The 27,957-nt window shown below is 46.6% G+C and overlaps 1 protein-coding gene across 2 annotated transcripts in view; it reads left to right on the plus strand.

Annotated features, from left to right (window-relative positions):
* Window positions 1-27,957, plus strand: part of AKAP12 (A-kinase anchoring protein 12) — a 117,329-nt gene that overhangs the window by 87,293 nt on the left and 2,079 nt on the right. For both annotated transcript variants that reach the window (XM_040238683.1, XM_040238684.1), the window contains one exon: window positions 22,360-27,289. In XM_040238683.1, coding sequence (XP_040094617.1) covers window positions 22,360-27,281 — 4,922 coding nt within the window. In that variant the 3' untranslated portion in view covers window positions 27,282-27,289. The remainder of the gene's footprint in view (window positions 1-22,359; window positions 27,290-27,957) is intronic.

Here is a 27,957-nt window from a genome sequence, read left to right on the forward strand (position 1 = left end):
GTTTGCTGACATTTTTGTAGAACTGGTTGGGAATGAGTTTTCATTTTGTAAAGGAGGGGAAAGCTGTCAGCTAATACTGACCATTATTGTCCCCTCCCCAGACCTCGTGCACACACCCTCCTGAAATGAATACAACAAACTCTGAAGCAGGAGATGATTGATTCTTCACATCACATGCTATTGCCTTTCCTGAAGTCTTTCGCTCACATTGCGTTAGCAGTGGCCTTGGTTTAAAAAAGTAGAAAAAAAAAATAATAATAATAAAAAAGTAGAAAATAGAGACTTCCCTGGGGGTCAAGCGGTTAACACTCCGTGCTCCCAATGCAAGGGGCATGGGTTCGAGCCCCAGTCAGCAAACTAAGATCCCACTTGCTATGTGGCATGACCAAGAAAATGAAGTAATTAGCCTCCAATTAAAATAAATAAATTTATATTTTAAAAAATACTAGAAAATACATAATTGAACACACCCGTATATCAGTGATATGGTAGCAAAAAAAAAAAAAAAGACTGTTTTGAATTAGGAAAATATCTTTCCTGTTTTCCCTAACTCACACACATTGTTGAGACTAAATGAAGAATATCATGAGGAATTAAGGCAACAGTATTCTTGATCTCTAAAGCAGAGTGGGAAGACTCCTCCAGTATCACGCCAGTTCTCGATTATTGTTAATGCATATCTTTATGCAAATCATTTAATAGGATTAAAAAAATACCATCCCCCACCCCCCCGCCCATACACACGGCTGCTTCTCTCTGCCAAGGGACTTGTGAAACATGAAATCAATTACCTCACAACTCTGGCTCAGTAACTGCCTTGTACCAAGTACCCACTCTGGTGGCTATTATCATTATTTCCCACAATAATCCTGCAGAAGGTGGTTACCTAATAATCCCCTTTTTATCACGGAAACTCGTTTTCTCTTGGTATCCCCAGCTACTAAGAAGCACAGCTGTGGAGTTATTTATTAGGGACCTCTTCCCCTCATAAAGGATGATACTGGTTTTGTGGTGCGCACAATTTCACACACCAGCTCAGGTGTAAAAGGGAATGTCAGTATCCAAGCCTGTATGCTCCTGTCCTGGCCTTTCCTTCTCTGAGTTTTAAACCCAGTTACACATCTCCTGGAGGCTTTTGTGGTTGATGAGGATTAGAATGAGGGGAGTTGGTTCAGTGTGTAAGATATAAGGGATGGATTTAGAATGTGGAGAATTCCTGGAGAAATTCCAGGACAATGCTGCAAATCGTGGGGGAAAGCTAACTAGTTCCAGATGTCACAGCACGCAGTCCTGAAGTGCTCGGGGACTGCACAGAGCTGGTTATACTAAACCAAAAAAAAAAAAAAAAAAATCAATGTTATAACTGTATTCGAGATGCACTTTTCCTTTGTCAAACACAGTTAAGTTTGGATAAAAACATTAACATTTTGTAATCTATAATATGGCATATCCCTTAAAAGTTTTTTTTTCTTTTAAACCTCTGAAGTAAAAGAAAATAAGTCATATTTTCATCACTTAATCACTGAGTATTTGGAAGAGAAAGAAAAGAAAGTCGATCATGCAGATTTTGGACTCACAACTGGTTGTTGCATTTTCTGGAGATTGGGGTGGGAGGTGTCTGTGTGGGGCTTAGGGCAGGGGACTGTATCTTTAAACCTTTTGGGATCAGGGACCCTTTGAATCTTGGGAGGTGGGGGATTATATTTTTGCAAGAAAAATGTATATTTGCTCATATCCATCAAAGACCTCTTGTGAGTAATTTTATAAATTGGGATTGACTGGATTTTATCAGCAGATAAACACAGTTTGGTAGAAGATGACACCAAAATAGGAAAAGCTGTGACAATTCTCTGCCAAAGTTGAATTTCTATCCAGGAAATGCTTTCAAATTTGGGTTTCTTTTGATATTACTAAAGATACAACTGTTCATATATTTTCAAGTTTATTTCACTTCACTAAAGTTCAGTTGCCTTTTCTTTTAAGCCTTGGAAGGGTTTATTAAACTGTTCAAACTATTAAGCAACTCAGATTATTATTGTCACAGATTTGAAGTATTGTCCTATAAAGTAGTAACTGAGGCTAGTTTATACTTTTAAAAATTAAAATGCAGCAGCAGAGGGATGTGCTACCAGCTGTCACTTTTCTTCTCCATTTCACTTTCCACACTGTTTTCTTTAAGGCGATCTTTCATTCGTCTTAGAAAAACCTAGCAACAAACAAAAAGCTTACTCAGAGTCTTTGTTTTGACAAGACAACTTCAGAAACTGTACTATCACTTCGCCTGGGACCTCCCTTTATCCTTCCTGCATCTATAAAGCTATACATTCACCCAAAGGAAGCTTCTTCTGGGTCATATACAGAGGTGTCTCAGACAGTAAAGAATCTGCCTACAATGCAGAATACCCAGGTTCGATCCTTGGGTTGGGAAGATCCCCGGGAGAAGGAAATGGCAACCCTCTCGAGTATTCTTGCCTGGAGAATCCCATGGACAGAGGAGCCTAGTGAGCTACAGTCTATGGGGTCACAAAGAGTCTGACATGATTGAGTGACTAACACTTTCAAGTGAGTTAAAGCACTTTCTACATCATTTTTTAAATCATCTTTTTCTTTTCCAAGTAATGTTTCCAGCATATTGACACTGTCTCACAAAGACATGACTAGAATCTTCTCCCAGGAAAGAAGAATAGAAATATTTTATTTTTATGCTAATGTTTACTTAAGAAGCAAGACTTGTATGATGTTGCGTCCCTAAGTGGCTTTAGTGGAAAAACATGTTGACACACACTGCGTAACTGGTAAGGCTGTGTTTAGTGTGCTGCTGATCAGTGGGTGGGTCAGGAAGGACTGTAGTCTTTCCTCATCCTTTGAAGTGACTGGGGTGGGACCATTGATGAGCAGGACTGCATGAAGATGAAAGTATCTCCCAATCCTGCCCAGAGCCCTTCCCCATTGACACTCGGGCCAACTCCTTTCCCCAACCTTTTGGCCATCTTTGATGCCCAGTGAGAATGTGGAGTTTCTAGGTGAACTGTAGCATCACCAAATATGTGAGCATCTTGTTTGGGCTTTATGGAAATTCAAGAGACTTTCAGTATTAATAACAGCATTCTGCAAAATGGCTGGATAATTCAGCATTCTGCAGGAGGGACAGTTATGCATTGTATCAGAAAAGCACAACATAAAACCAGGTATCCTGTGGAAGGACTTTTTGGATGCCAGGAAAGTACATTTCCAAATCAATGGTGCTTAGATAATCAAGCTTTTTTTGATTTTCCTCTTCCTATCCCATTGGATGAATCTAAAGGCAGACCGTAATTCCATAGGGAGCTGATGTCAAATTAGAGCAGGGTGGGACTTCCCTGGTGGCCTAGGGGTTAAGGATCTGCCTGCCAATGCAGGGGAAACGCTTCGATCCCTGATCCAGAAAGATCCCATGTGCTGTGGAGCAACTAAGCCCCAGTGCTGCAACTACCGAAGCCCGAGCACCTAGAGCCGGGGCTCTGCAACCAGAGAAAGCCAGTGCGCAGTGAGGAAGACCCAATGCAACCAAAAGATAAATTCAAAAGAATTAGAGCCGAGATTTTGAAGTCATTTAACAGTGAATATATTAATGGGGGGGGGGGGGGGGAATTGTGTTAATGAAATGCTAGTTAGTGTGGTCGTGAGTAGATTCTGCCATGCTCTGTCCAAATAGGCAGACACTGGGTCTTTCCTGGAAGCTGCCACCGCCCCCAGCCGCACACACCCCCGCCCCGCCCCCCCCCCCCCATCACAATCTGCCTCCTTTCACTCAGCAGCTTCCCTGACTCCCAAGAGCAGAGCTGCTGGCTTGGTCCCTTTTCTCTGCCACCCCACATTTTGGGGCGATTCTTTTATGTGGGTAACAGCCACCTGGTTTGCTGACCAAGTAAGATCTTTGAACTCGCTGAGAACCTGCATGCAGACTAGAAGTGTTTCTCCTAGAAACACCTTAGAGGAGCTTTCTGCTAACCACGAACTGGAAGGTGGGCGTGACGTTTGGCAGTCTCCCAACCTCCACCTTTAGCCTGAACCTGGGAAATGTGAGGTGCTGCTGCTGGATACTGTGTAGATTTGGGGGCTGGGAAAGCAGGGAGGGTGAGGAAGGGAGGTCCACACAGAAAGAAAGGCTTGGTCACCTATGATCCTTCACTTGGTCCAAAATGGGGTAGAAAGATCTAGATCTTCTCATGGTGCCAATAAAAAGAACAGGTAGAGTGCTAACTCCAGAGAAGGCAATGGCACCCCACTTCAGTACTGTTGCCTGGAAAATCCCATGGATGGAAGAGCCTGGTAGGCTGCAGTCCATGGGGTCGCTAAGAGATAGACACAACTGAGCGACTTCACTTTCACTTTTGACTTTCATTCATTTTAGAAGGAAATGGCAACCCACTCCAGTGTTCTTGCCTGGAGAATCCCAGGGACGTGGGAGCCTGATGGGCTGCCGTCTATGGGGCTGCAGAGTCAGACATGACTGAAGCGACTTAGCAGCAGCAGCAGAGAGCTAACTCAGAATGCACTTTTTCCCCCTCGAAGTCCTTGTGTCGGGAGTCAAAGAGATAAAAACAGGTGCGATGTGGCATTCGACTTCGCAGAACTTTAAAGAGGAGCTGAACTTGATGTATTGATGGTTTCCATAGCATCCTGTGGTCCTGAAGTTCTAGGAGTGTCTCAATGCTACCAGTTCTGGAGAGCTGAAGGCTGCTCACGACTGCCCTCTTCTGTTCAAAAGCTCCTTCCTGGGTTTGGACAATGACTTTATACACACGAGTGCAATAAGGAAAAATGGAACCAACAGAAATTGTCTAAAAACAAGGAGACATAAAAATGCAACCATTTGAAGACTATTAAATAATTTATCCAGAAGAAGATAAAGATATTAATAGCGATTATCACTGGACATTCCCTCGTGGCTCAGATAATGAGCCACCATCCCCTGGTGGTAAAGAATCTGCCTGCAATGTGGGAGACCCGGGTTCGATCCCTGGTCAGGAAGATCCCCTGGAGAAGGGAATGGCAACCCACTCCAGTATTCTCACCTAGAGAATTCCATGGACTCGGGAGCCTGGCGGGCTTCAGTCTGTGGGGTTTCGAAGAGTCAGACATGACTGAGTGACTAACACTTTCAACGGTTACTGCTGGACATTGTCTTATGGATGTTACTCCCAATTTTCTGTATTTTTAAATCTTCAGCAATTTATATAGATGATTGTTGGAACTGATAAAAAGTAATTAAAACTTCTGAGGAAAACAATAAAGCAAAAAAAAAAAAAAGCCATTCTAATGGCTTTTGTTTTATTTTTATGTGTTACCCTCCTAACCGGCCTTTTCAGGGAGTAGTTCAGGGCACCCATGTTATAGGTGAGGACGCTGAGGACAGAAAGTTCAAGAATTGTGCCCAAGGACCCAGTGCTAGTAAGTGGTGCAGCTGAAATGGAACCACCAGTCTGTCTCCAGAACTTCTGGTCTTTGATCTCCTTCCTTTCTACCTGAATTCTCTGCTTTGAGAGATGGGAGAAGAATTTGGCGGTTACTTAATCATTGATAAATGTTTTGCCCAGAGTCCAAGTCCCCAAAACTGAGAGAATAAGACGTCCACAGCAATGCAAAAGCATAAAGGGGTTTTATTTCTAGCTCGAGCCAGGGCTCCCGTCTCATCCAGCGCAGTGGAGTCTTGACGAGAGCCCCGAGCCCAGATTTTCAGCAGTATTTATAAGTTTAGGACAAAGACAGAGAGTTGGCAAGGATTGATTGGCTGCAGGGGTTTCCTGGTATTTATTGATTGGCCACTTATCATCCCTCTGATTGGCCAGAGTTACCATCTCTCTGAAGCCCCGGAAGCATGACTCAGGGATTATTTTTGGCCTAGTGCACCTCTCTGAGCCTGTCATGGCTCTGGTGAGGTTGTAACATTCCCCCCTGTCTTTAGGTTATATAGAGGAATCTTCCTCTTTGTTCTGGGGTACAGTTTGATATTGTTGTCTAAGCACAAATAGTTGAACTGTATTAATACGCTCTTTTATAAACGTAATGAGCCTGTTGAGGATGCATGGGCCAATGGTGAGTATTAGTAAAAGCACCAAAAGAGGTCCCACCAGGGTGGAAATTAATGTTGTCAGCCATGGAGATTGTTGAAACCAAGATTCAAACCATCCCTGCTGGGCTTCTCGCTCTCTCTTTCACTGGGCTAGTCTTTTTCTCACTTTTGCCATAGATTCTGTTATTATCCCAGTGTGGTCTGCATAGAAACAACATTCTTTTCCCAGGGCCACGCAGAGCCCCCCCACTGCAGAAAAATTAGATCTAGCCCTCTTCGGTTTTGCAAGACCATCTCGGATAGGGAGGTCAGCGATTTTTTTAGGTGACTAATTGACTCTTCTAGGCGGGTAATGTCTTCATCTATGGCCGTCCACAATGAAGTATATCGCTGGCCTTGGAGGGACAAGGCTGCTATTCCAGTCCCTGCCCCAGCGATTCCCAAGGCCGAACATGGTCGCTGTGGTGATGGCTGTAATAGGTTCTCTCTTGGTTCCGCCTTGTATCATTTGACCGGGTGTTTGTTTTTGGGCCCAGTAGTCGTACATTATCTTTTCAGGGTGGTACAGGATTTTGGGCATTATAGTCACTATTACACAGAACTCTCTGTTTTGATTAAAAACTGATGCATGTAAACATGGAGTTAGCCTGATGTGTGAACAAACCCACCATCTTCCTGCCTCAGGCACAATCCAGTCTGTCTTATTTAGTCTTGTAATATTGGCCACCTGGGCACACAGTGGGGCTTTTAATCTTCAAAGATAGGGCATATGGGAGGGGGCCTCCCATACATAACTTCAAAAGGGATTAAGTCCAGCTTGTAGGGGGTATTACGCACATGGAAGAGGGCGAAGGGAAGGAGAGTCACCTAGTCTCCGTCAGTCTCTATCGCCAATTTTGCCAAAGTTTTTTTTAGAATCCAGTATATCTTTTCAACCTGTCCTGAGCTCTGGGGATTGTATTTACAATGCAGCTTCCATTTGGTCTCCAGAGCTAAGGCCAGTCCCTGAACAATCTGACTCGCAAAAGCAGGTCCATTATCAGAGCCAATAGTCACCGGCAGCCCAAATCTAGGTACTACTTTTTTTAGGATCTTTTTAGCACCCACCCAGAAAAAGTATCCACCAAAACTAACAGATAACGGTACCCATACTTGCCTGGTCTTACCTCTGTAAAATCTATCTCCCAGTGTTGCCCTGGCCTCTCTCCCCGGTACCTCATTCCCGTATGTTGTCCTTTTCCCGGCTTTATCATCTGGCATGCTTTGCAGGCCTGGACTATGTTTCGTACAGTCGCCTGTTGTCGGGGAAACCACAAACGTGCTGTCTGTAAGAGGGTTAGAGTCTTTTTTTCTCCTGGATGGGTGGTCAGATGTAGGTGCGTACAGGAGTGTTGACCCAATTGGCTGGAAGTATCAAGTTGTCATCCTGGTCCTGATACCATCCGTCTTCGCCCTCCTGAGGGCTGGCATTTTTTTTTTTAATCCAATTGAGATCAGAAGAGGAATACTTGGGGGTTGGGGGCAAAGTTCCCATACCTGGGGGTGGCAGCCCCACAGTTAGTATAGGGGCTGTGCAGTCCCTATCAGCGGCTCGGTTGCCTCGAGCCTTGATGTCTCTTCCCTTTTGATGTCCAGGGACATGTACTATTGACAGTGCTCGAGGCTGTTGGACGGCTGCTAAGAGTCTGTGGATCTCAGGCAGGTTTTTAACTTCTTTTCCCTCGGCTGTCAAAAACCCCTGCTCTTTATATATTGGGCCCTGGATGTGTACGGTGCCGAATGCATACTGACTGTCGGTATAAATAGTGACTCTTTTTCCTTTTGCCCTCTCCAGAGCCTGTATTAAGGCTATTAGTTCCGCTTTTTGGGCGGAGGTACCCGGGGGAAGGGCTTCAGCCCATATTATCTTCCCAGAGTCATCAACTATTGCGGCTCCAGCCTCTTTCTGTCCATCTTTTATAAAACTGCTTCCATCTGTAAACCATATCAGCTCACTGTTATTTAAAGGCACATCTGTTAGGTCTTTTTGTATTGCCGTCATCTCAGCCAGTATCTCACCACAGTCGTGGAGGGGGCTGTCTTCTTCTGGGTTGGGTAAGAGAGTAGCCGGGTTTAGGAAGCAGGGCGTCTGGAAGTGTATCTGGGGGGTGTCCAGCAGCAAAGCCTGATAATGGGTCAAACGGACGTTAGAGATCCATTTACCCGGTGGCTGCTTTAGAATCCCTTCGAAGGCATGGGGAGTGTAGACCAGGAGTCACTGTCTGTAAGTCAGCTTGTCAGCATCATAGACCAGGAGGGCAGTAGCGGCAATGATTCGGAGGCACGGTGGCCACCCCGCAGCCACTGGATAGGTAGGCCACTGGTCACCTCCAAGGCCCCCACTGCTGCGTCAAGACTCCTTTACCCACTCCCCTTTTTTCATCTACGAACAATTGGAAGGGCTTGGACGGGTCAGGGAGAGCAAGGGCTGGGGCTTCCAGCAGAGCCTGTCTGAGTTCTTGAAAAGCCCGTTTCATTGGTTCAGTCCAAGTCCAGGTTTTATTCTTCTTACTTCCTTCATATAGTGGCCGGGCCTTTTCAGCAAATCCCAAGACCCATAGCCGGCAATACCCAATAGTCCTAAGAAATTCTCTCACTTGTTGAGGAGTTGCCGGCTCAGGGATCTGCAACATGGCCTCTTTTATGGCTTGCGTCAGCCATCTCCGTCCTTGTTTTATTTTATACCCTAGGTATGTGACTTTTTGCTTAGCAATTTGGGCCTTTTTTGCATTAGCCCGGTACCCCAAGGTCCCCAAAGTTTGAAGGAGGTTGCCTGTTGCTTTTAGGCATGCTTCCTCAGTGGTTGCGGCTAGCATAAGATCATCAACATAGTACAATAGAACAATGTTGGGGTGATCAACCCGGTACTCATGGAGGTCTTCACCCAGAGCCTCATTGAATAGCATTGGTGAATTCTTGAAGCCTTGCGGAAGTCGAGGCCAAATTAGCTGTCCTGAGGTCTGGCTGCCTTCTTCTATCCATTCAAATGTGAAGATCTCTTGGCTCACGGGGGCCAAGGGTAAACTGAAAAAGGCATCTTTCAAGTCTAGGTCAGTATACCAGACGTAGTCTGGCGGGAGGCCACTCAAAAGGGTATACGGGTTAGGGACGGTTGGATGTATATCATTCACCTGTTTGTTGACTTCACGAAGATCCTGCACAGGCCTAAAGTCCGTTCCCCCTGGCTTTCTCACAGGTAGCAAGGGAGTATTCCATGGAGATTGGCACCTTTTAAGAATTTTTGCCTCCAAAAGCCGTTGTATATGTGGTGCGATTCCTCGCTGGGCTTCTAGGCTCAAAGGGTATTGTTTTACCCGGATAGGGGTGGCGTCCGATTTCAGTTCAACAATGATGGGAGTCCTCTCTGCTTGGCTAGTCCTACCCCTGCAGTTTCTGCCCAGGCTAGAGGGTATTTTTGGACCCAAGGTTGTACATTGGAGTCAATGGCCATGAGCGGCTTTGGCTGATACAGTCTGTATTCATCCCTCAATGCCAGAGACAAATTGTGTATGGGATGTCCAGTCCCATCTAGAACTGATATCTCTCCGTGGTCAAAGTGAATTTGGACATTGACTTTAGATAGTAAGTCTCTTCCCAACAAGGCTGCTGGGCATTCTGGTATCACAAGAAAAGAGTGGGTCACCTGCTGGGCCCCCAAGTTCACTTGATGTTTAGTAGTCCATCCATATCGTTTAGTCCTGGTGGCCCCTTGTACCCAGCTGGTCTTTTTAGACATCAGTCCGTCTTTCCGGTTAAGGACCGAGTATTGAGCTCCCATGTCCACCATGAAGCCAACCGGTTTCCCCTCCACATGTATAGTTATCCAGGACTCGGGGAGGGGTGCCGGGCCCTGACCCCCCTAATCGCTATCCTCTCCTGCATATAGGATGTGGGCCCCCATGGAGGACGCGGAGGATACCTCCTGCTTGGTGGGTCTTTCCCTTAGGTTTTTCTTGGGGCACTTACTTTTCCAATGTACTATCTCCTTGCAAAACACAAGGGGCAGCAGAAAGGCAGCAGAAAGGTGACCCACTCTTTTCTTGTGATACCAGAATGCCCAGCACCCTTGTTGGGAAGAGACTTACCAACTAAAGTCAAAGGCACATTGGTCCTTTTTAAGTCCTTGCCTTGCTGGCTTTCCTTCACCCTTCGAATGGACTTTCTTTGTTCTCCGAGAACTAGCTCCCTGTTCCACCCCTGCAAAGAATATCTGGGCTAATTTTTTCTGATTTCTATGGTTTTCTTCGGCCCTGAATTTTCTTTCTTCTAGCCTAATGCGTTCCTCCCTTTCCTCTGGAGTCTCTCTATGATTAAAAACCCTCTCTGCTGCCCTCACTAGGTCTTGCAGGGATTGCTCTCCCAACCTCTCTCTCTCTTTTTTTTTTGGTTTCCTCCTGATATCTGGGGCTGCCTGATTCACGAATGCTAGCATGACTGCTGCGTGCAACTCATCGGCTTGTGGGTCCATGGGGGTGTATTGCCTAAAAGCTTCCATTAATCTCTCAAGGAAAGCTGCCAGGCTCTCATTTGGCTCTTGTCTAACCAGATTTACTTTAGCCAAATTTGTTGGCCTCCTGGTGGCCGCTCGGAGGCCGGCCATGAGAGTCTGGCGGTACACTCGGAGACGTTCCCTACTTTCAGCACGCTCGAAGTCCCAGCAGGGCCGTGTCAGGGGAAATCCCTCATCAATCAGGTTAGGCTGCATAGTGGGTCTCCCATCTACCCCCGGCACATTCTTTCATGCTTCTGACAAGATGTGTTCGCATTCCTCTGTAGTAAAGAGCACTTGTAACAACTGTTTACAGTCATCCCAGGTGGGGTTATGAGTGAAAAGGATAGATTCTAAAAGGTCAGTGAGGCCCTGAGGTTTTTCAGAGAATGAAGGGGTCTGAGTTTTCCAGTTGTAAAGATCACTGGTGGAAAAGGGCCAGTACTGGTATGTCCGTTCTCCGTCTGCTCGGGCAGGCCCCGCCCGAACTGGAAATGCCTGGACTGTGGAGGAGGGGGCTTCCGGGTTGTTTTCTTCCGCCATATTGGTGATGCCCCTGGTTCTTCGCCAAGTCCCTTGGACGGGGCTTCCTTCCCGGGCTGGGGGCAAAGGCTCGGTGTCCCTTTGTATCCCTCCAGAAGAGACCTGAGGAACCTGCGGGGGCAGAAGTGGATCCGCATAAGGGGCGGGGAGAGTTCAGTCTCCAGGTCGAGTAAATTGGGGTATAGTGAGGATTCCTGGAATACTGGTTTCACCCGGTTGTTGTGCTTTTTGTCCTCTTTCTCTTTGGATGCTTCCATGATTAGTACCTGTGGACGTAATGAAGCCGAGGATGGGGAAGAGGGGAGGGAATTGAGGGGCTGAAAAACAAAAGGTTTTAGCCAGGCCGGGGGGTTTTCCATTGAGTCCCCAAAACTGAGAGAATAAGACGTCCACAGCAATGCAAAAGCATAAAGGGGTTTTATTTCTAGCTCGAGCCAGGGCTCCCGTCTCATCCAGCACAGTGGAGTCTTGACGAGAGGCCCGAGCCCAGATTTTCAGCAGTATTTATAAGTTTAGAACAAAGACAGGGAGTTGGCAAGAGTTGATTGGCTGCAGGGGTTTCCTGGTATTTACTGATTGGCCACTTATCATCCTTCTGATTGGCCAGAGTTACCATCTCTCTGAAGCCCCGGAAGCATGACTCAGGGATTATTTTTGGCCTAGTGCACCTCTCTGAGCCTGTCATGGCTCTGGTGAGGTTGTAACAATAAAAATTTGTATTATGGTATATCATGTGAGGCAAGGAGCCGGGATTGTGAACCATTACCCTCTCCATTTTTGTTGTTTTATTTTTATTAGTCATCTGCACTTGTTTATTCTTCTGAGTGTTTAAAACAACTTAGAGAAAGAAACAAAATTAAAAATAGTTCAGGGCACATTATGTACCTTTTACCTAAATTCACTTCTTAACATTTTGTCTCATTTGCTTCATTATTTACTCTTTTCGTCTATGTTAGAAAACAAAATAAAGAAAAAATTGCATACAGCGGCTTCCCTGGCTCAGTGGTAAAGAATCCACCTGCCAATGCAGGAAACACGAGTTCAGTCCCTGATCCGGGAGGATCTCACATGCCTTGGAGCAACTCAGGCTGCAAGCCGTAACTATTGAGCCTGTGCTCTAGAGCCTGAGAGCCACAACTCCTGAAGTTTGCATGCCCTAGAGGCTGTGCTTCGCGACAAGAGATGCCACCACAGAGAAAAGCCCTCACAGCAACTAGAGAGAGATTTTCGCAGCAATGAAGACCCAGCAAACCAACCAACAAAAAAAAAAACAAGCAGCGTACGAGGACTTCCCTGGTATTCTAGTGGTTAAGACCCCGAGCTCCCAATGCAGGTGGCCCGGGTTCGATCCCTAGTCAGGGAACTAGATCCCACACGCCACAGCTAAAGATCCCACATGCTGCAACCAAGACCCAGAACAGCCAGGTAAATAGTTTTTTTAAAGCAGCATCCAGGTTCCTGTTAAGTATGAGATGTGAAGCTTTCTGAACCATTTGAGAGTAAGTTAAACACATCATGGTTCTTCACTCCTAAATGCTTCAGTGCGTATTTCCTAAGAATAGAGATAGTTCCTGTAGTAACCATAATACCATTATCAGTTTCAGATATTTGCATTGTCACAAGACTTATATAGTCTGCCATTTTTTTCCAGTCTTGTCAGTTATTTAATAGTGTCCCCTTTAGTGTTACAAGATCTAGCCTCAGGTGTGATATCCTCATCTCTTTGGCCTCTTTTAATCCGGAACATTTGTGTAGCCTTTGTCTTTTAGGTATTGACATGTTCACAGCATGTAGTCCTCCTCCCGCTTCTAACACCCTCATTTTGTGTGTGTTTTCTGTTAATTGAATTTAGGTTGTGCATCCTTCGCTACATGTGACATTGTGTCTTCCTGAGGGTGTTATAGACAGTGTTCATCTGTCCCTCATAGGTTGTTGTTAAGTTGACTGATTTCTCCATCCTTTCAACTACTAGGCATGTAAATATCCTGCCTAACTCTCCCCACCACCGCTCCTCCGTTTAGCTCCCACTGGTTCTTCCTTTATCCGGTTTTACCTTGACAAAGTGACGAAATGATGGTCAGGCGATCTTTAATTTTTTTTTTTTATCATTGAAGTAGAGTTGATGTACAAGATGACATAAGTTACAGGTGTGCTCAGGTGATCTTTTGAACCATTATCTGGGTCAGAAGAGTCAGTAGGATATATGTATTCTTTCTTTTTTTAAACTATGACCATAACCATGAAAAAAAACTGCTTATTATTCTGAAATAGAATTTGAACTGCTGTCCACATCAGACATACAGCAGTAGTTTCTTTAGATGTTCATTTCAGTTCAGTTCAGTCGCTCAGTCATGTCTGACTCTTTGAGACCCCATGAATGGTAGCACACCAGGCCTCCCTGTTCATCACCAACTCCTGGAGTTCACCCAAACTCATGTCCATCGAGTCAGTGATGCCGTCCAGCCATCTCATCCTGTCGTCCCCTTCTCCTCCTGCCCCCAATCCCTCCCACCATCAGAGTCTTTTCCAATGAGTTAACTCTTCACATGAAGTGGCCAAAGTATTGGAGTTTCAGCTGCAGCATCAGTCCTTCCAAAGAACACCCAGGACTGATCTCCTTACAGTCCATACATGACCACTGGAAAAACCATAGCCTTGACTAGACGGACCTTTGTTGGCATGACTAAATATTTTTTCTTATCATAAGTGGCATCTATAAATTATAACACTTATAATTAATGACATATGGAGAATAAGAATTTTAATGCTTTGAAAGTTCACGGGGTTTATTTTTCTTTTAGAAAGACTAAATAAATAAATAAAAAACAAACTCTGGGGACTTCCCTAGTAGTCCAGTGGCTAAGACTCCATGCTCCCGATGTAGGGGACCCAGGTTTAATCCTTGGTCAGGGAACTTGATCCCACATGCTGAAACTGAGTTTTCAGGCCAAAACTAAAAAGAAAAAAAATATTAAAGACAAACTTTGTTTATTATTTTGTTAATAATATTTTATATTATTGTTGTAATATATACAATATATATTTTTACAATAATATTGTAAAAAATAATAATTTCTTAGAGCAGTCTTAGGTTTGCAGCAGTGATGAGTGGAAAATACAGAGGGTATCTGTACATTCCTTATCCCCTGCCCAAGCATAGTCCCTCCCGTTATGAACACCGCTCACCAGAGTGGGACATTTGTTACCATCCTCGGCCTGCTTGGCATCATCATGACCCAGAGTCCTTCGTTGACATTAGAGTTCTCTCTTGGTGTGCACATTCTGTGGGTTTGAACAAATACATGATGAAATGCATCTACCCTTGGGGTATCATGCAGAATATCACTGTCCTAAAAACATCCTCTGTGCTCTGCCTGTTCATCCCACACTCCTCCCCACCTCTGGCAGCACTGATCTTTTTATTGTCTCCACAAATTGGCCTTTCCCAGAATGTCATGCAGTTGAAATTGTACAGTGTGTAGCCTTCGCAGGCTGGCCTCTTTCGCTTAGTCATATGGTTCCTCCATGTCTTCATTTGCTAGCTCATCATTAGTAATGAATAATATTTCATTGCCTGGATATACTAGCTTATTTATCCATTTACTCAGTGAAGAACATCTTATCTTGGTTGCTTCCAGGTTTTTGCAGTTAGGAATAAAGCTGCTAGAAACGCCCACCGGCAGGTTCTTGTATGAACATGGTTGCAACTCATACCAAATGTGGATATGAGTAAATACCAAGGATATTTGGGTAAAAACAAAGAAGCAGGATTGCTAGATCAAATGGTAAGAGCATGTTTAATTTTGCAAGACACTGCCCCGCTGTCTTCCAAAGTGGCTGTACCATTTTGCATTTCCCACAACCATTTTTGAAGTCAGTTTATTTCCCTGTAAACCAGTTGGTCTTTTCCACTGAGTTGGCTCTTCATATCAGGTGGTCAAAGCATGGGAAAGATTGAGGGCAGGAGGAGAAGGGGGCAGCAGAGGATGAGATGGTTAGATAGCATCATCAAATCAGTGGACATGAATTTGGGCAAACTCCAGGAGATAGTGAAGGACAAGGAAGCCTGGCGTGCTGCAGTCCATGGGGTCACCAAGTTGGACACAATTTAGTCACTGAACAAACAAAACCAGTTGGAGGGACCAGGTGACCTCTACCTTTCAGCTCTAAGGCTTTATGATTGGAAGTGATAGCTTGATAATGGGAACCTGCGTGAGGTCCTCACTTTTGATTTTAATACTCAGGAAATTAAAGCACTTACCACCAAAGCAGAGACATTACTTTGTCAACAAAGGCCCATCTTGTCAAGGCTGTGGTTTTTCCAGTAGTCATGTATGGATGTGAGAGTTAGACTATAAAGAAAGCTGAGTGCAGAAGAATTGATGCTTTTGAACTGTGGTGTTGGAGAAGATTCTTGAGAGTCCCTTGAACTGCAAGGAGATCCAACCAGTCCACCCTAAAGGAGATCAGTCCTGAGTGTTCATTGGAAGGACTGATGCTGCAGCTGAAACTCCAATCCTTTGGCCACCTGATGCGAAGAGCTGACTCATTTGAAAAGACCCTGATGCTGGGAAAGATTGAGGGCAGGAAGAGAAGGGGACGACAGAGGATTAGATGGTTAGATGGCATCAACAACTCGATGGACATGAGTTTGGGTAAACTCTGGGAGTTGGTGATGGACAGGGAGGCCTAGCGTGCTCTGGTCCGTGGGGTTGCGAAGAGTCGGACACGACTGAGCGACTGAACTGAACCACCAAACCAACCCATGCAGGGATCCCTGCCACGCCCTGGGCCTCTGTTAGGCAGTGTGGGTTTTGTATCAACTACTGGAAGACATATAGTGTGGATAAGAGAGAGGGGTGGTTCAGGAATGCAGCGGCAGTGAGTTTTGGGCGCCTCTGGCTGGGGAGATCTGGCGGGTTTTTGGTGTGTGTGCTGGAGTTTGTTTTGAGTGTGCTTGAATTGGAGGAGGGACCCCCGGTGTGGGTGATGGTGGGGGAGGGGGGGTGGCCCCTCGCAGGCTGGCGAGGAGGCTGCGCCCTCTGTGACGCGCGAGGCGGCCCCCAGGGGGCGCCCTCGTCAGCGGCGCGGCTCGGAGTCGGCAGCCAGTCTCCATCCAGCGATGGGGCAGCCGGGGGCAGACGGCTGGGCCTCCAGGGCCTCTGTCGGCCTGCCCCTGCCGGTCAGTGGCGCGCGCCATGCCCTGGTGGAGCAGCCTCTGCTGTGAGTAGCGCGCGCCCCGCGCCCCCAGTGGCGGTTCGCGCTGCGTCCAGAGGGCGGGATCGCGTGGAGCGCCCAGCGACGAGGCGGTTAGAGCGGTGTGTGGGTTTCCGTCCTTCCTTTGATCAAACCGCTGACCCGGGAACGCGCGTTGGTGGTGGTGAAGGCGCCACCCCAGGATGCCTGCATGCCCAGGGCTACAGAACCATCTTCTCGGTTCCACTGGGTTTGCCGAGGCCCCTGAGGGGCAGGGCTTCCCCTGGGGCCTGTGGAACAGGCGCCCAAACCCTCCGCTCCCACAGCCAGCATCTAAATTGGACAGTGAAAAACAACCGCAGCGTGAGAGAGGCCCCAGGCTGCAGGTTGCTTCTTGCCAGAAAGGGGCACCCCCGGGAAGACAAGGACATAGAAGAAATGGTGGTCAAGGTTGGGGAAAAGATTGTGCGGCGTGGAGTCCCCTGGGAAGGTCTTTGTCTGGGAGGTGGGCAGGAGGCGAGGTAGAAGACGATACATGCCTCCCCTCCAAAAAAAATCACAAGTTGCCTCCACTGGAGAGCCCAGAGGCAGCTGAGCAAACCTGGGGGTGCTGAACAGGATGGAAGGGGCCTTGCCACTTGGGCTGCGGCACGTGGCGTGATGGCCAAGAAATACCAAACGAGCTTATGAAAATGGATCTAGGTCTCACTCGCAGTTGAGTGGGCAGCCAAGTGGTCACACGTGGTATAAGTCTGGTTCCAGACCTCTGAATTGCAAGCCTGAGATCAAAGTTGGCTTATTTTTCTCTGGAATATAGTTGATTTACAATGTGTTGGTTTCAGGTGTACAGCAAAGCAAATCAGTTATACATACATGTATCCAATAAAATTTTTTTTTAAGTTGGCTTATGTGTTAGAACATAATTGAAGCCTTGGCTGGCAGCCTAGGTAGTTTAGATTATCCTATAGGTCCTGGAATCCTTAGGGAATTTTGAAACCTTACCTTCCTGATGTGATCAGAGGTGGGTAGTGGAATGGGGCCTCTCTGTAAGGACTGTACAGGTCCAGCTGGGGTGGAAGGCAAGTGGAGTTGGGTTTGTCCAGCCTTGTGCAGAAAGCAGAGAGGTACCATCTGGGTCCGCAGGGGCCCTGCCCAATCTGGAAGATTGTTCTGACAGTAGTAGTTCCTAGGATCACTTAGGTCAAAAGAGACTGCAGACCAGTTAGGATTTTAAAAATTTTCCTGTGATCCTAAATACTCTTCTTTTTTACTGGGTTCAGCCATATATCACTCTAACAAGAACATGTGAACATTTCTAGGCTGTAACAGAACCTTCAATAGCGATTTTGTTCTGCCATTTGGCTGCTGTTCTTCTTTGCCTCCCAAGTTTTGACTGTAAACATTCCAGTCATCCCAGAGTTTTATAAGAAGTGTTTCAGATTGAAATGCAGATTAGAAGCATGGAGTGGGGAAGTAGGGCAGAAATGATGTGTATAACACCTGCTGTCTCCCACTTTGTTAGCAGAGTGTCTCTGCATTTTTTAATGGTTTCTGGAGAGGTTAGTTAATAAGTATTTTTACCTCACACTTGCCGGCAGGAAAGTTATATGTGTATGTGTTGCTAGTAAAATTATAGTAGAATAGAGTTTATTATTGGGGTTTGACTTTTTCCTCCAGTATATTTCCAGTAATACCATCCACCTTTAAAAAAAAGAAGGTCACATCTCTTGTGTTGCATTCAAAGCGTTTGCAGAAAGTTCTCTTGTGAGTATGCTTTTATAATTGGGAAAAATTGTATAGTAGTTTACGGAAATCCACTTAACTTCAAGAATTTTTAGACTTTAAGAGCTGATTTATAATAGGAACAGATGAAAACTTAGAGCATTTTCTTCTTATTTCAGAAAATTATACATACTTTTAAAAAAATAATGGGGAGAGAGTGTTCCTAGAAGATTCTGACTTAAAAGAATGTCAGGGTTGGGTATGTTGGACAGTCTGTCACATATGTCTGGATTTTTCTCTGTCTTGGGATATTTGCCTCAATATTTAATGTGGGCTGTAATTTTTCCTTTATTGTTTATAAAATCTAAAGTTGGTCACCAATGTGTATTTTCAAGTGATTTTTTATCACCAAGGGAGCTTTCCCCCCAAATTTATTTATGAAAAAATTTTAAGGTATTATAATTAACATTTACCATCTTGCCTAATCATCCCTCCATCCCTCCATCCATTCATGAATCCATCCTTTTTTTTAATAATTTATGTATTTATTGGGTCTTCTTTGATGCATGGGCTTTTCTCGAGTTGCAGCAAGTGGGGGCTATTCTATAGTTGCAGTGCATGGGTTTCTCATTGTGGTGGCTTCTTTTGTTATGGAGCATGGGCTCCAGGGCGCACAGGCTTCAGTAGTTGAGGTTCCAGGGCTCCACAGTTGCAGTTCCCAGGCTTTAGAGCACAGATGCTATAGTTGAGGCACATGGGCTTGATTGCTCTGTGGCCTCTGGGCTGTTTCTGAACCAGGGATCAAACCTGTGTCTCCTGCACTGGCAGGCAGATTCTTTACCCCTGAGCCCCAGGGAAACCCACATCTTACTTCTTTTTTATGTGTTTCAAAGTAAGTTGCAGGTATCAGTATGCTTTACTCCTGAACACTTCAAGTATGCATGTCATTAACTAGAGTTTAGGATTTGTTTCTTAAAGTGATTCTTTTTCTTAAGAAAAGGAAAAACTACCCTTTAAGAAGAGCACTTGAAATTAATCAAACTCATTTGTCTTCCTAAAATGTCTATCTAAAATGTTCAGTTTGGGGAGTTTCCTAGTAGCCTAGAGGTTGGGATTCAGGCTTTCCTTGCCTTGGCCTAGGTTCAGTACCTGTTCGGGGAACTGAGATCCTGCCTGCATGGTGCAGCGCCCCCCCCCCCCAAAATTTTTAATAGTTAAGATGTTCATTTTGGTTTTATTTTTGTTTTTCTAATGCTGCTTTAGATTCTGACTGATATCAATGAGAAAAAAGTGAGAATTGCCTGATTCTCAAAACTCTTACAGAGACAACCGTGGCACGGTCACAAGGCCCCACCCACCCCTGTGGCGCGTGGTTAGGGCTAGAGCACCTCCTCGGTATCTCTCCTTCCTCTCGGCAGAAGCAGCAGCCCAGATGATCAGGGCTGCGATCATTATCTGGGACTATCCAAAAAACCTGGTCATGTTAGAAAAGAAAAAGCAAGGGGAAAAGAACTTACAGGTAAGGTGTGTGGGGGCGTGTGTGCTTAGTCACAAAGTTGTGTCCTCGCACTCTTTGCAAACCCCATGGACTGTAGCCCACCAGGCTCCTCTGTCCATGGAATTTTCCAGGCAAGAATACTGGAATGAGTGGCCACTTCCTTCTCCAGGGGATCTTCCCAACCCAGGGATCGAACCCAGGTCTCCCGCACTGCAGGCAAATTCTTTACCAGCTGAGTTACCCGGGAAGCCCCTAGGGTATAGCACAGTATAAAGCATGTTCAAACAGGACTCTGGTCTTTACTTGGGTGGTTCTTAGGACAGTTTTTCACGGAACTTTCTAGGCTTCACTTTCAAAACCAAACCCAATAAATACTCCGATGGAAATTTGTAGACATAGGTTAGTAATATTTCACATAAAGAATAAAATTATTTTCGTGGAAAAATAAGATGATGTAAATTGGATGATGGATTTGGAGATGCAAATTGTTTCTGTATTTCCAAAGAATTTCTGTATTTCAAATACTTATTGCTATGTTCCAAGCACTGGTATCTAAACTGGTAAATTGTTACAACATTATTGGGACCTTTTTGTGTGTCAATTTTAATTGACGTTTTTATTTATTACAGAAAGCAATCAGTTCAGTTCAGTTGCTCAGCTGTGTCTGACTCTTTGCGACCCCATGGACCGAAGCACGCTAGGCTTCCCTGTCCTTCACCATGTTCCAGAGCATGCTCAAACTCATGTCCATTGAGTCAGTGATACCATCCAGCCATCTCATCCTCTGTCTTCCCCTTCTCCTCCTGCCTTCAATCTTTCCCAGCATCAGGGTCTTTTCCAGTGAGTCAGTTCTTCACATCAGGTGGCCAAAGTATTGGAGCTTCAGCTTCAGCATGAGTCCTTCCAATGAATATTCAGGATGGATTTCCTTTAGGATGGACTGGTTAGATCTTCTTGCAGTCCCAGGGACTGTCAAGAGTCTTCTCCAACACCACAGTTCAAAGCATCAATTCTTCAGCACTCATCTTTCTTTATAGTCCAACTCTCACATCCATATGTGACTACTGGAAAAACCATAGCTTTGACTAGATGGACCTTTGTTGGCAAAGTAATGTCTTTGCTTTTTAATAAGCTATCTAGGTTGGTCATAGCTTTTCTTCCAAGGAGCAAGCATCTTTTAATTTCATGGCTGCAGTCACCATCTGCAGTGATTTTGGAGGCCCCCCCAAAAAATAAAGTAATACTAACTAGAAAAGCAAACAATAGCAATACTAAGTAGAAAATTTTAAAAATTTGGACAAGTAAAACTAAAGTATATTACATGCTCATCCTCCAGAAGTCATACGTGAACGGTGTGTTGTGTGTAAGAGAGAGACAGAGTTTTTAAACCAAAGTGAGGTCGTAGTATATAGACTGTTTGGTAGCCTGTTTTCTTTTTCAGTCAGAATTTCTACCCTTTCATTTCAGTTCATTTCGGTAAAAATGCGTCACCTCTAATCTCAAATCATTCTCCCAGGAAGATCCAGAAGTGTCACTGAGCTGACTTGCTCTAACAAATATCCAACTGAGGTCCACACCTGGCATCTCTGGTTGTTAGGTTTCTTAATTTTTTAGATGAAGCACATCCCACCCTTTATTAAATTGCATTGACTAGCTTCTTTAACCTCCAACAAGTTTTAGAATATAAACCTACAGAAAAAATAGAATAAGCACCCGTATACACGTGACTAAAGTCACCATTCACTGATGTTTGATCTCATGCTTTTTCTTCCTCTCTCTCTTCTTCTCCCTACCCCCTCATTCTGTCTCCTTAGTCTATTTGAAAGTTATTTGTAGACATCCGTTTGTATTTGTTTGATATTTGTCTTTTGTGACATTGTTATTTCAGTCCAGGCTAGTTATTTTATAGAATGTTCTTCACTGTGGGCTGTTGCCTGACTATTTTCACATGATTTTATTCTGTTAAACATTTTTGTCAGAAGTACTATGTAGGTGACTTACTGGCCTTCTCAGTGCCTCATATCAGGAAGCATGACAACAGTTTTATCCTGTTATTGGGGATGTTAATTCTGATGGCTTGGTTATGGCAGTGCCTGGAAGATTTCTCCATTGTAAAGGAAGTTGTTCCTTTTGAAATGAAGTCACCTGTGTGTTGATACTCTAAAACTGTAGATGTGCTGACAATGTTTCACCCAAAAGTTTTAGCATCTTTCGATCCTTGACTGAATGCGTTATTAGAATAGGGTTAGTAAATGTGATTTTTTTCCCTAAGTCTGTTGACAAACAGCCAACTGGGCATTCTCAAATAAGGCAACCGCTTAAGCTATAGCCAATCAAGTAATTTCCTTGCTTTGGTTTCAAACTTCATCTGTAAAAATGTTCCCCTTAACTATTGTCTTTTTTAAAAAACATTTTTTAGTTATTTATTTGGTTGTGCCTTTTCTTAGTTGTGGCATGCAAGGTCTTCTTTGGGTCATGCACGATCTTTTGTTGCAGCTCAGGACCCTCAGTGATGCTGTGGCCTCTTACCCATAACTAATTTTTTTTTTCTTTTTGCTAGTTGAATTTGTTAACTTTCCCTCTAAAAGGAACAGAAAGAACAGAGTAGTACCTTTGAACCTGAATTTTAAAAGATCATTTGAAAGCTGCCTAATGTGTTGAAATTTACAGATGCTGGTAAGACCCTTACCTGATCTTGATCTTGGAATTGCTGGACTGTTAAAGTATTCACTGGTCATGGTTTTTAAATATTTAATATTTTGAAGTATAATCATGTCTATATTTTTCTTCCCCACCACCCCCTCTTTCTGTTAATAGTTGGACAAAGAGAATCTGAAGATGTGAGTGAAAGGGACTCAGACAAAGAGATGGCTGCTAACTCACCGGTGGTTCAGGACATCACGAAGGAGGGAAAGGAGGAAATGCCTGAGATGATGGAACCGATCCCTGCCTCGGAAAGCAGTGTGGATGAGCTGATGCAACCCCCTGAGCCCCAGGCTAATGACGTGGGATTTAAGAAAGTGTTCAAGTTTGTCGGCTTCAAATTCACCGTGAAAAAGGATAAGACCGAGAAGTCTGACAGCGTGCAGCTCCTCACCGTCAAGAAGGATGAAAGTGAAGGGGCAGGAGAGTCCGACGGGGCTGGTGACCACCCGGAGCCCAGCCGCGAGACGGGGGATGCGACACCCAAAGACAGTGAACTGAAACAGTCCACCGAGAAACCGGAAGAGGAGCCCCGACGTGAGCAGAGCTGCACAGAAATCTCCCTTCAGACCGAGTCTGGTCAAGCAGCTGAGGAAGGCAAAGATGAAGGAGAAGAGAAACAAGAGAAAGAACCCGCCAGACCTGCAGACTCCCCGACTAGTCCCATGGCCAGCGAAACCGCCTCGCCCTTCAGAAAATTCTTCACTCAAGGCTGGGCCGGCTGGCGCAAAAAGACCAGCTTCAGGAAGCCCCGGGAGGAGGAGCTGGAGGCTTCCGAGAAGAAAAAGGAACAGGAGCCAGAAAAAGCCGAAGAAAATGAGAAGATGGAAGAGCCCTGCGAGCAGCCAGCTGCCCAGGAGGCTCCCGAGAGCACCCAGGATGCCAGGCTGTCGGCCGAGTATGAAAAAGTGGAGCTGCCCCCTGAAGACCAAGTGCACGCACCTCCTGAAGAGAAACCAGCCCCGTTAGCAACCGAAGTGTTTGATGAAAAGGTCGAGATTGTCGCCGAAGTCCACGTTAGCACTGCAGAGAAGGACCAGGAAGAGCCGAAAACCGAAGCGGAAGAAACAGTGGAGCTCTCGCCGCCGGAAAAGTCGACCGAGACGAGCGCCGACCTTCCGGAAGCCGAGTCGGCCGAGATGCTGAAGACGGAGGAAGATGCGGGCGCCCTGAGCGGGGACCACTCCCAGGCAACAGAGCTCAGCGGGGACGCGAAGTCGCCGTCCACGCCCCCCGAGGGCACCGTGAGGGAGGCCGAAATGCTGTCCTCGCAGGAGAGAATTAAGGTGCAGGGAAGCCCTTTGAAGAAACTGTTCACGAGCACCGGCTTGAAAAAGCTCTCTGGAAAGAAACAGAAAGGGAAACGAGGCGGCGACGAGGAGTCCGGGGAGCAGCCCCCAGCCTCCGTGGATTCTCCCGACAGTCCAGACGAACCGAAGGGCGGCGAGAGCTCAGCCTCATCTCCAGAAGAGCCCGAGGAGATCACCTGTCTGGAGAAAGAGGTGGCTGAGGCCCCGGGCCAGGATGGGGAGGCGGAAGAAGGGGCCACTTCCGACGGGGAGAAGAAGAGGGAAGGTGGTGTCACCCCCTGGGCGTCTTTCAAAAAGATGGTGACGCCCAAGAAACGCGTGCGAAGGCTCTCTGAAAGTGATAAGGAGGACGAGGCAGACAAAGTCAAAAGCGCCACCCTGTCCTCCACGGAGAGCGCGGCCTCTGAAGTGCAGGAAGAGGCGAAAGGGAACGGAGAGGAGCCGAAGCCCGAGGAGCCAAAACGCAAGGTCGACACCTCCGTGTCCTGGGAAGCCCTGATTTGCGTGGGGTCATCCAAGAAGAGAGCCAGAAAAGCATCCTCCTCCGATGACGAAGCAGGGCCGAAACCTCTCGGAGGGGACAGCCAGAGAGCAGAGGAAGCTGGGAGGGACAAGGAGCCGGGCCCGGAGGCGGCCGCTGCCGGTTCCCAGGAACACGAGCAACCGCCAGGAAGCTCCTCACCCGAGCCAGCCGGCAGCCCGTCCGAAGGGGAGGGCGTCTCCACCTGGGAGACCTTTAAAAGACTGGTCACCTCAAGAAAAAAATCGAAGTCAAAACTGGAAGAGAGAAGTGAAGACTCTGTAGCTGGGTCCGGCGCAGAACATGCAGCCTCAGAGGCTGAGCCTGGGAAAGAAGAGTCCTGGGTTTCCATCCGGAAGTTTATTCCCGGGCGAAGGAAGAAAAGGCCAGATGGGAAGCAGGAGCCAGCCGCCGTCGAAGAGGCGGGGCCAGCGGAGGCCAACGAGGACGATGCGGACATCCCAGCCGTGGTCCCTCTGTCTGAATACGACGCGGTGGAAAGAGAGAAAACCGAAGCCCAGCAAGCCCCCAAGAGCCAGGAGGGGCCCGAGCAGAAGCAGGTGGATGTCGACCTGTCAGAGGAGCTCAGTAAGAGCCTGGTTCACACTGTGTCGGTGGCTGTCGTGGACGGGACAAGGGCCATTACCAACATCGAAGAAAGGGCGCCCTCCTGGATCTCGGCCTCGGTGACAGAACCGCTGGAACCAGCTGAAGGCGAAGCCACACCACCAAGCGAGGAGGTGCTTGAAAGAGAAGTCGTCGCGGAGGAAACCCCCATCGTTACGAAAGCGCTGCCAGAGATCCAGGAGGCCAGTGATGACACGATGGCCAGCGAGGTGGAGTTAACCTCGGAAGCTGTGACAGCCGTGGAAACCACAGAGGCCTCTGGTGCGGAAGAGACCGCCGACATGGTTTCGGCTGTCTCTCAGTTAACCGACTCTCCAGACACCACCGAGGAAGCGACACCAGTGCAAGAGGTGGAGGGCGCCGTGCCGGACGCGGAGGCCCAGGCGAGAAGGACCCATGAGGTGCTGCAGGCCGTTGCAGAAAAAGTTAGAGAAGGGTCACAGCTGCCAGATGATGCCGTCCAGGAAGGACAAGCAAAAATCCTGGAGAAAGCGGAAGAGGCCGAGGAGGGTTCTCAGGCCCTAGATCTGAAGGAAATGATGGACGGAGCATCCAGAGTGCTTGTCCAAGGTACTGAAACTGAGACTTTGACACAGGAGAAGGTGGTTGCAGAGGCCACCGCGGAAAGCTTGAGAGAAGTTCCTCCAGGCACAGACAGTGCAGAGGCCGGGGAGCTGGCGAGCACTTGTCTGGCTGAAACCGGGACTGGGGTAGAAGCAGAGACTGCCCCAGAGCAGGCTGTTGCTCCTGACTCAGCTGAAACCCTCACGGACAGTGAGACCAATGGAAGCACCCCAGTAGCAGATCTTGACGCTTCAAATCTAAGCCAGCCAGACAAGGTCATGGGTGTCCGTGAAGATGGTGAGGTTCCAGCTAGCACTCAGTCCCAGGTCCCCGAAGGCGAGGTGCCTCCTGCACTGAAAGAGCTGCCTGCAGCATCTTCTGATTTTCAGTCGCAGGAGGAAAGGTCTTCAAAGATGGCAGAGGGTCTAGAACACACGGATGAAGAGGAGGGAACAGTGGAGACTGTAGCCATCCTTTCAAAGACTGAGGTGATTCAAGAGACTGGCCAGTGCACTGACGAGGAAGCCAAAGAAGAACCACCCATGGAAGGACTTGCCGTGTCTGCCGACACAGAAATAACTGAGAAAAAGATAACTGAAGTTGTCCTTGAGGAGGACATTACTAAGAAAGTTGAATTTCAAGAGAATGATAATATAGAACTCCAGAGTCCTGCTAAGTCTCTTCCAACCCCAGCAGAGAGAGAGATGGTAGTTGAAGGGAAAAGGGAGACAGTGGAAGTGGAAGTAACTGAAGGGAATGAAGAGAAACTTGAGCACGAACCAGCTGTGGCCGTATGTGAAGAGCTCAGTAAGCAATTGGTTCAGACAGTGAACGTCACCATCATCGACGGGGAAAAGGAAGTCATCAGTTTTGAAGGAAGTTCTCCCCTGCTGGCTTCCGAGGAAGAGGCATGCATGGGAATCTCAGTTCAAAGCTCTGAGGCAGCATTAGCTCTGATAGCTGCAGCCGTGGAGGAGAAGGTCTTAGGAGAAGCTATCAAGATTGTAGAAACAACAGAGGCTTTGAAATCTGCAGAAGCTCATCTAGTACTGGAAAAAGAGTCCTCAGAAAAAGACGAAGAGTTTCCTGCCCAGCCTGGGGAAGAAGATGTGGCATCCACAGGGACTGAGTCTCAAGCAGAATCAATACCGACGATAGTATCTATTACGCCTGGAAAAGGTATCAGCGCTGACCTGGAAGGAGACGAAACCACGTCACAGAAACGGGAGTTGGGTGGAGACGGCGAGCAGGCTGGTGGTCAGGAAGGCAGAGAGAGCAACGCAGGAGAGGAAGATGGCAAGGCGGAAAGTGAGATTTTGAAACTTGAGAAGGAGAGCTGCAGACTTGTACAGAGCGTGATTCAGACAGCCGTTGACCGTTTGGGGAGTACAGAAGAAACGGCCACCGATGTCCAGACCCAGGCTCAACTGGCAGAAGTCGACAGCCAGGAAGCTGGGCAGAAAACGGAGAAAGAAGAAAGTGAACCTCAGGCCTGCCCGGTGGATGAAACACAAGCCGTAGAAGCCAAAGAGGAGTCCCCACTAAGCACTGGGGAACACGCGCATCTCAGCGTTTGCAAAGATGCGATTGAAGCTTCAGAGAAGGTGGCGGCCACTAGTATGGAAGGTTCCAGGGTAGACGACCAGCGGCTTGAAGAGGTAGCTCTCCCATCCCAGAAAAAGAGAGAAATCCCTGAAACAGAGTCTGTGCTGCAAGATGATGGCAGTGCCGGGTTTGAAGAAAGAAAGAAGTCACCATTTGAATCCCAAGAAGATGAAAAAGGTGATGCTGCCGGTGATCCTGGAAACCAAACCTCAACCCCAGAGGATGCTGAGGCCTCGGGAGGCTCGACCAAAGAGTCCCTAGATACAAATGGACCCAAACTGAAAGAGAAGGGAGACAGCCAGGAGGGAAAAGTGCAGAGCGAGTCAGAAAAAGAGATGAAAATACAAACACAGGAGGAGACACAGAACCAAGAGAGAGATCTGGTGAAACCCGAGCCCACGGAATCCTAAAACATCACGTAAGTAACTGTATTTTTTTTTTTAAGTAATTTCCCCCTTCACCCCCCACCCCACCCCCCCATTCAGATGGCAGATTTGTTATGATAATTAGGATTTTATGGCGAACCTACATCTGGGGAAATAACCATCAACCAGACTAGGAGACCCAGGTTAGTTTCCTTTTTCTCATTGACATACTCATCAGTCTTACTGGTGTCCTAAGAGTAGTGGCTTCGTTTTACCCCCAGTATGACTGCTTTCTAAGAAAATAAAGAGGCCTGTGTGTGTGCGCACAAGTGTGCGTTTGTGTATATGTTTGGCCTGAGGACATAAGAAATATGTTGTGCTCACTCAGCACCATACCAACTAGTTGGTTGCATTTTTAAAAAAATAACTAGAAGTCCAAAGTAGGTTTATACACTGCTGCTTGAAATGTAATTTATAGCTCTCTGGGAAAACTATTGATTTCTTCCAGCATAGTGACAAGCACTTTAAAAACATTTCCAGTGCATATGAGAGCCTAACTGCTGCTGTTTGGGTATGGGTTGGCCAAAAAGTTCGTTTGGGTTTTTTTGGACCATCTTATGGAAAAACCCAAACAAACTTTTTGGCTCACTCAATAGCAAAGGACATTGTATTATGGACCCCCTCACCATGCTTCTTTCCTACGGAGTTCAGCCTGTGGTTT

The sequence above is a fragment of the Oryx dammah genome, unplaced genomic scaffold, assembly GCF_014754425.2.
Source record: "Oryx dammah isolate SB20612 unplaced genomic scaffold, SCBI_Odam_1.1 HiC_scaffold_4, whole genome shotgun sequence".
Classification (NCBI taxonomy): Eukaryota; Metazoa; Chordata; class Mammalia; order Artiodactyla; family Bovidae; genus Oryx; species Oryx dammah.